The 8998-nt window shown below is 49.9% G+C and overlaps 1 protein-coding gene across 1 annotated transcript; it reads right to left on the reverse strand.

Annotated features, from left to right (window-relative positions):
* Positions 1–201: 201 nt before the first annotated feature.
* POU2AF3 (POU class 2 homeobox associating factor 3) lies at positions 202–6783 on the reverse strand (the record flags this gene model as incomplete). The annotated part of the gene is made up of 5 exons (XM_063355503.1): positions 202–1920; positions 2438–2664; positions 4215–4266; positions 5317–5367; positions 6628–6783. Coding segments are annotated over 5 exons (825 nt in total), but the record flags the coding sequence as incomplete, so codon positions are not given.
* Between the last annotated feature and the right edge of the window lie 2215 nt (positions 6784–8998).

Genomic DNA, 8998 nt, shown 5'->3' on the forward strand with positions numbered 1-8998 from the left:
TGCCTCTTTCTTTCCAGTCTAGGTGCTCAGCTGAGAAACTGGGGTCTTGGCAGTCTCCCTCACCAAGTGGTATTAAAAGGAGGTGAGGGACAGTCTTAGAAAGGTCTGGGTTTATGCAAGAAACAGGGAATACCTCAGGTGTGATAACTGTGAGAAATAAGTTCCGGTCCAAATGAAATAGGCTCAGGCAGAATCCTCTGTGAAGCACACTTTTATTCACGTTCTTGCAAGAGCGGGTGACCTAGCAAGTAGGCACACTTTCAGTTCTTGAAACACACCTTTTTATTTCCTAATCCCGGCCGAATTTTTCCCTCCCCTGTTTCCCATTGGTTGGGTACTCCAGGGTTCACAGTCTGTCCGAGGTGCCTAAAATTCTTCCCGCATGTCCCGCCTCTGTTTACTTCTCTTCATGCTACACCTAAAGGGATTGTCTGACTAGTTTATTTCTTTCCTTTTTGGTAAAAGATTGCTCAATGCCATTAGCCCTGGTTAAATGTTTGACTGCCCTTCTAGACACTAATCCAGTAGGAATCAGTTTGTCCTTTTGTCTGTGTGATAAGAGATGTTCTACAAGCGTTTGCTGGAGCCTCTTTGTCTTGGTTATTCCCTTGTCATGCCACCACTGATGGGAATGGCTTTTCTCCTCTGCAAAAGCAATACCTGCCTTTCTTACATAACTTCCCCATTATCTACTTTAAAAAAATAATCATTTATCTCCTGTTCAGTTGATTATGCTGAAAGGTGGAGAAAACCTGCTATCAACGGACCAAACTATACAAAGGGCTACTGAACTACATCAGCCTCTCACTGAAACTCTGCCTTCACGGGGAAGCTGGTGTTGAGCAGCAGCCAAAGAAGTCTGGCACTGCATTCACCCTCCGTGCAGGCCCGAGAGGCCTTTCTGGCGCATGGCTCAGGGGCTAAGCCCTGAGCTCGCATGGAAAACTGGTTTTCCTTTTCTGCAAGAACCGCTACAGAGTATCATCATGGCAGCCTGAGCAGAAGCAGTGTCTAAGAAGGTGCAGATCCATCTCAGAGCAGGGTGCTGCACAGCTTCCTCTCTGAATAGTGTGCTGCGTGCTGAGATGCAAAAATACTTTTTATCTGCTGGAAATGGTAAGCAAGACCTTTCATACTGCTGAGTAGTTGCTCCTTGTATAGGTTGCTGAGAGTCTCTCTGCCTCACCTTTGTGAGAACAGGGCCAGGATCCTAGATTGTTAGCAGAAGAGAAAAGCACTGACATTTAGCACGTGAGGAATGAAGAGGCTTCAGCATGCATACCAAGTTATTTATTTGTATCAAAAAGAGCTGGTTTAATGACATGTGTTTGATAAGGCAGTTTAGGATTTTTTAAAAACAACAACAAAAACAAACAGGGGAAAAACCACCCAAACCACCACCACAACAACAAAACACGCCTGACCATACAAGACAGGAGGATTAATGTAGTGAAAACATCATGTAGAAAATATGTGAGTAGTGAAGAATAAACTGGACTGTGTTAGGCAGTGCAACTTTGCATAGTTCATGGGCAATTAATCTGATTTGGATACAGTGGATGTGTAAAACCACAGTCCCCATTAGCTATAGCAGATGTCACAGTTCCTATCCCTTCTGAAGAAGTCGTCGGCCATGGCCATGGGCGGTAGGTAGTCCGTGCAGTCCGTGCTGGGGCAGGGGAAGTACTGCGGGACCCCGTCATCCACATGCTGGGAGCCACAGGCGGTGCAGCAGCAGGCAGAGGTGGTGTATGGGGAGGGGGTATGGCAGGACCACTCCTCTGCAGGGTAGTCATAGGTCTTGGCGTCCAGAGCAGAGGGTGGGCTGTGGGTCAGCGGGGTGAAAGGAGATAGCTGAGGAGGAGAGCAGCTATAGTTTAATGTGCTGGAGAGATCAGCTGAATTGGGGGATCCAGGAGCCTAGAGTTAGAGAGAAGGAAAAAAAAAAAAAAGCAACAAAACCCAGGACGTTTCAGGGTGTCATTTGGGGAAATGTGGACAGCAGCCAAAATTTCCATGCCATTGCCTTTCTCAGGAGGGTCTGGCTACCCAGGGAGATCATTCGGCCCTTGGAAGGCTAAACCCAAGAGGCAGTCCTGTGACATTAGTGTTAATAGAGAACATCTCTTCAAGTTAGATAATCACTAGCAGGAGCTGGGCTATTTTTTGCAGGAAGTCTACAGGGTCTGTAGAAGGGACATTCCCTATTCTGCAGCCTGTCTCTAGGTTTGCCTGGGCCTCCCTGTCCTCTGCTTCCAATGGGAAACCATGCAGAAGTCCACACAAGCAGCCTGCATTGCTGTGGCTGTACCCCATGCCCCTAAAAGCAACCACATTTCCAAATCAATTTGCTGCTGTTCTGACCCAGGATGTGACTCCCTTCCCCATCTTCCCTCAGAGTGCGCCTGTGGCTGTTCCCCTGGGACACAAAGCTTACCAGGCCCTGGTTAAAGCAGAGTGGGACTGGCTGGAAGGCATCTGAGGTGTAGTGTGAGGATGTCTGGAAAGCACTGAAGGCTGGGTCTAAGGGCACATCTGTCTGAAGACAGGAATCTACCAGCTGCTCCAAATAGCTAGGGCTTTCTTCGCAGGAGAGGCAATTCGAAAACTGCCACGATGGACAATAGTTGGGAGCGGAAGAGATGGGTTCTGCATCAAAAGGTGCTAGAAGAGAAGGTAAACCAGACAGTAGCAGATTATTCAGTATCTGATCTCACAAAGGGTGGGTGTTGCCCTAGGTCAGGTTTCAGTACTCTCATGTGTTCAGTAGCCCTGTGGATTTAGACAAGAAAAGATGTCCTTCAAGTTCAGGATGAATTTTCTAGGCAAGCAGACACCAGGAGAGAGAGGCCTAAAAGCATGCAATTAACTTGGGAACTTTAGTCCCCTTGCAAAGCTCCAAAGCTCTTTAAATACTACTGGAAACATTTTGGGCTCCAGCCATTTTGGACAGGGATCCAGCTGGAAACTCCCTCAGGCTCTTGACCCTCTGGCCTCCCTTCAAACGTCAACTGTTTACAGACCTAGAAGCTTGCCATGCAGTGATTTATGCTTCACAGCTTGGCAGATGGCTTGTGCCTTTGCCTCACCCAGTCTGCAGGTGCAGGGTATCTACATCTGCAGGAAGAAGGGGATAACAGAGGAATAATTTGCTCTGTTATCCCCCAAAGACAGATAGGAGACAAACTTCTGAGCTGACAAAATGGAGCAAGTCAGTGACGACACGGCATTGCGTCCACGTAGCATTATTGGCGAAAGTGCAAGTTCCTAGAGAATCTGGCCCTACAGTTTCACCGCGAGTCTGACTTTTCAGAATTATTATCCTTTCATGCTGTGTTCAAATATGGTTAAAAGCAAAAGCCCTGTGCACCTAGAGGGGCACAGGTATGAAGGCAATGGAACTGCACGTGGGTAGAGTCACTTAGTCATCATTGTTTGCAGGTTCAAGGTGGCAGTGTTTAGCTGGATGTGGGGAGGAAGTGAGAAGCACGCAAAATACATAAGCAGATGGAGACTTTCCAGACGAAAAAGCTTTGGTATGTCTCATGTTTCTGTATTAACATAAGGAAATTGATTCCTAAATATTGATGATTTAATAATTTCCCTGTCCATACAATGTATATATTCACACCTGTCCAACCGTTTAGGTCTCTCTGCTTTGGCTGCGGAATAATTGAAGGACCTGTGAGCCCAAAGTGCTATTGCCCCCACCCCTTCCCCTGTTCCTTGGATGTTCACATTAGGAGGAAGGAACTCTTTGTATTGTTGAAAACCTGATACTCCTCTCACTCCTACAGATGCTGCCAGGAGAGTCAGAGCAGCCAACTCTGCTGGAGCTCAGCAACGTGCTCCAGAGCGACCTGGCCCTCTAACTCCAATCGGACCCGCAGACTGCAGCTTGGAGAAGGTGACGCCAGCAGTGTTGCTCCTTAGGGGATGAGCATCCCTTCCTGAAGGGGATCTTGCTCCTTGCTGTGGGAAAAATAAACTGCACAAATGAGAGCATGTGAGCATGCTCCTGGATGGCGTTATATGTACCCTGCTGGCCTCACGGCATTCTCATCTGCATTTCGTGGGCTCCTTTCAGGTGCTGATTGGCCGCATTGCCAGTTATCTGGCAGTGCCTGCCTCAGCCAAGGGCTGGAAAGACTGTGCGCTGTGGGAAAAAATGGGAAGGGGGTGGGAAGGAACACGTGGATGGGCTTTGTACCAACCTGGGTGAGGAGACACAGACTCTGAAAACTGGATGCTGCTGCCCCAAGAAACCTGACCAAAGAGAAGGGAAGAAAAGGAATTGTATACACTGTAACACAGGGGAGCATTTTTCTGCATGCTAAGGTAAGTCAGGATTTTGCTTCAGCCTATTTATGTAAACCTTATTTACCTCATGGCTGTGACATAGAAAACTTCCCTAGCATTGGCAGAACAAGATTAGCATGCGTAACATGATTTTTCCCTGAGCCTACAACGGCACTGGAGGAGCACAACACCAACCTGGTGTAAAGCCCTTGATACAGCACCTTCTGGTGCGCTCGTCCTACTTCATTATTACTGTTAATTCAGCAGAGATTGTGGCAGCCTTTGAAACATAACAGCTGTTAATTTCTAGGATCATGAATTCCACAGTGAGGGGATCCCAAAGAATTTGTAGGCATAAATATGATTGAGAATGAGTAATTAATAAATTGTAAGCAATAACTCTTGAAACGTGACTAAGACAATTGCAGGTATCCCCATGGCTGGGCATCGGACTGGGTCGCCGTGCTTGGTGTTGATGTCACTTGAGAACCAGCTCTGAACATCGCTCCCCACTCTAACACAGCTATGTGCCTCTATGAAAATGGACAGTCTTATTTTCTGAGGGATGCTGGAAGCTGAAGCGGACAGATCAATCTGCTCTAGCAGCCTGACCTGCCGGAGGAGAGAAATCCACCCCAAAAGCAACAGGAGTTTTGATGCTTGTTGTTTGGGACAAGGATTTTTCTCTGCAACTACAAATACTGTTTTTTTTCCTCAGTTTTAATTCATACAGACTTCTTCATTTCCTTTATTCAAAATGCTCTCGAGTTAGTGGATCATTTCCCAAGCAACAACTTCCCACCACGTTCTTGTGCATTTAATTCATTAAATACTGGCTATTCTGGGCTGAAAGAGCCTGTAGGACTACCCCTTTTCTCTTTGGCTGCAGATGTGTAACAAGGCAGACAGAGCCATACCGCCGGCAGCAGAAGTTTTCAGGTTCGGCTTTTTTCAGTGCACAGAGGCAGTTTATCCTGCCGGCCCTGACCTCTGGGGCCTCTCCAGGACAATGCGTACCTTTTGCAGATCACAAAGGTAACCTCCTGCACTGCCACTTTTCACTTTTTCCTGTGTGGGCAAAACAAGCACTGTGTAAACTCGCTGTGGGAAGCGAAAACCAGTTCTGCGCAGCCCTGTGACACCTGGCTGTGATGAAGAGGCTGCTTCCGTTAGGGCTGGAGGGGAGGAGTGACCCAGCGTTTCCAAAGCCCAGCAGTTCTGTGCACTGTCCACCCAGGCCTCCCTGCCCATGGCTTGCAGGCTGAGCAGCTTTTTGTGCAATCAGCTGCAACAAGGAACAGGAGGTGGGAGATGAAATCTGAAAACCATCCAAACCTGTAAAGTCATGAATCAGGAAGAAGTAATGATTTACCAACCTCTTTATGCAAATCCCTAGGGTGGCTGGAGCTAGAGAACTCCTACAAAGACTGGAAGAGTGAGTGAGAGAGAGAGTAGATGTGTGCGTGTGCACACACAGAGACCTCTGTCCCCCCCTTTAGAAGGGATGGGGCTAGAAGCTGCCCAGGTGACACGAAAAACATTGGAGACCTGAATTCAGTCAAGCACACTTGTATATTATGCTACAGAGCCCTAATGGAGCAGGATGGAGCTCTGCTTAAGGGCTCTTTGCCCACGCCTTGTGTTCTTCCTTTCTGCTAGCCAAAATTTGGGGCTGTTGCTAAGTCCCAAATTCCCAGACGCTCTCCACTGCCTGGGAGGTGCTGTAGGCACTGGACCTCTGGTGCCTTCATTTCCTGGACAAGAGAAAGCCTCCAGGGGCAGGGGGGGGACAGCTGGAAGCAGCTTCCTGAGGGGCTGAGACTTGTGGAAAAGGGGGAAGTTAGGGGAGCTTTAGTGTGACGGAGCTTTGCACTGGTTGCTCCTCAAAGCTGCACAGGTCGGGTCGAAGGCACGCCCTGGGGATATCCTTCACCTGATGCTGCAAAAGAGTTTTGTGCATGCTTCAGCCTGGCCAGGCCACGTTTTAAATGGGGGCAGTGACCATGGCCTGCCTTGCTCATCCAGCATAATGATTCTGGAGTTGCTGTGATAACTGTAAGTTGGACTGAAATTTGTCTATGTGATCCTTCCATCCTAGAGCGAGTTACGTTTCTGGACACCAGCTCTGCTTTCGCCCTGTTCTAATGGCTCGGACCGTCACCTGTTTAGATCACTGCTGCAGTTACTGTGGCTGAATGTCCTCCCCCATCCTCACAGCCTGCTACACTCAGACTTTGGCACTCTCCTTGGTCCAGAGACTACAGTCTTAGCAAAAAAAAGATGAAGAGAGAAGAGACAAAGCAGACACCAAAAGATTTTTTTACTTACCGCTGCACCAGTTGCTGCTTGTCGTGCTCTCCTCTGCTGCAGTAACTCCTTAACCGTAATCTTTACTCTAACACCTTGATACACCTTGGGCTTTCCTGAAAGAATTTGTGGAAATTTACAAGATGGGAGACTTTCAGAGCGTACAGCAAATCCAGAATGTTTTCAGGCACACTCTACTCAGAGTCTACTTGAGTAAACAGATGATTAACTAGTTCACTGTTAAGTCACTTGTAATCACAGTTTATAGCCCTTTTTAATGCTTGCTAGTCAAGCTTGTAACAAGCAGACATTTATGAAAAAGTTGTCATTGATTATATTTAGAAATCATATGTGTTTTATTCTTTACTATCTGCTTCTTCCCTGCCCCTCTCCAGGTGTCCTAATACCAAGCTCCATCTGGTGCTATTGTTGAATTTACTTAAATTCCTACCATATTTGCCACTCTTAGGACCTGAAAATAAATGTGTGGATGAAGACCAGGAATAAAACAATGGAAATATGTGGGCAGTTATTCATAGGGCTGAACAAAACACAAATAAAATGAGTGCTTTCATGAATCACTTCTTGCAAAACCTAGATTATCTCTTTAGTTTGCTCATTCTGTACAACTCCCATTTATTTCAAACAAACATGTAGGATGTCTTTAATCCAACAAAACCAATCAGCAATCATCAGTCACTACCTGATGAGGGATTTTTAGTAGAGGAAATGGTAAAGTATTTACCTATTCTGAAAAATCACTTTCACTTGCTGTACTCACGCTAAAATACTTAAAGCCTCTGGCAGTTCTGTTTCTGACCTAACTTTCTGCTATTATTTTCATCCTACAAACACAAGTGTTGTCTCATGCTGCAGTCAGCTGTTCCCCAGTGGAGGCAGCTGGTTGAAGGTTCCCTGTCCTATTGCTGCTGCATGCAGCAATAAGCAACAGCGCTGGATTAAGGGTTCCACCCGCATATCCAAGAAATCCCACACTGTATGCATTGTCCTTTTCTGCTATAGCGTCTCTCCATTGCTGATGGCTGTACAGCATCTTCAGCCTCCTGTCTGCCCACTCCCAGCCCTCCTGCTGCCCCCTTGGTGCTCTGGTTGAGGATGTGCTGTAACAGGCATAAAGGTTCCTCCAGGGGACCTTGAGAGGTTTGCAGAGCTGTGCTCTCAGCATCTGGGGAATATTCATCTCATACTTTTCTGTTTTGTTTCTATTCAACAAACTGAAGATGGGGAAAATGCAGGGAGGGAAGGGTTCAATTTAAAGAAACACCTTGTTACCAGGCCTCCCTATAGCCAGGGAGGGCCCTGAGCTAGCAGCCCCTTCTGCAAGTTTGGGTTCGTGCTGCATACAGCCTCTTAGCTCTGGTCTGCACAGGTAGCTGGGCAGGGCTAGGGGCTATACTATAAGCAACTTAAAGACAAACTAGCAGGGGAGGTATGGACACATCTATAACCCAGGGGCTGGCTGTCAGGCAGCCAACACCCCCGACTCCCATGGCAGGGCATCGTGCCCCCAGGATCCTGCTTTTCTAGCACCACGAGACCCCAGCGTGGTCTGGGTGTAGTTGAAGCATCGAGAGCAGGGCTACCGGCGGCCAGCTCTCCTGAACTGGCCGGGCTGTGGGCGGAAGGCGCAGAGTGATGCGTCTGGGGCTGGGGGTCAGTAGCAGGGTGGCGAGGGTGGGCTGGGGGTCAGGGTGACAAGAGCAGGCAGGGGGTCAGGAGCAGGGTGTCGGGGGCAGGCTGGGGGTCACGAAGCGGGGCGGTCAGGGCAAGGCGAGAGCAGCGTGGCGAGGGCAGACTGTGCGGGGAGCGCACGAAGAGGTGGGGGACAAGGCTGGGGGGCGGAAGCGCATCTCCCACCCCGCCGCAGGGGCTCGGGACCGGCAGCGCTCCCGCCGGGAGCCGCGGGGATGGCCGCCGGAGGGCGAGCGGCTCCGGGGCGGGCCGAGCCGGCTCTGCGGCACCCCGGCTCCCCCCGCCGGCCGTCGGCCCCGGGCCGGCCCTGCCCGCTCCCGCTGCGCTCCGCTGCGCCCCGGCCCCGCCGGCGCCCCCGCGGCGGCGCCCCCGCGGCCGGCCGGGGCTGGCACTTGGCGGGCAGGAGCCCTTCCCTTCGTTCCCGTCCCTGTCTCCTCCTTCCCTCCTCCCTGCCCTCCCCGGTTCCTCCTCGCTTGGGAGGCGAGGTTACCTGGCTCGCGAAATGACCCCGACGAACCCCGAAACTGCCCCAAATTGGGGTGGCGAGGGGAAGAAGGGTGGGAGGCGCGGCGGGGCTTACCGGACATCCTGAGCAGCAGCGGGCAGCACCTCACCGGGCACCCGGTGCAGCGGCAGCAGTAGCCCTGGCCCCAGAGCAGGTGAAGGGGGCGAGAGGCGA

This window comes from Chroicocephalus ridibundus, chromosome 18 (genome assembly GCF_963924245.1).
Source record: "Chroicocephalus ridibundus chromosome 18, bChrRid1.1, whole genome shotgun sequence".
NCBI lineage: Eukaryota > Metazoa > Chordata > Aves > Charadriiformes > Laridae > Chroicocephalus > Chroicocephalus ridibundus.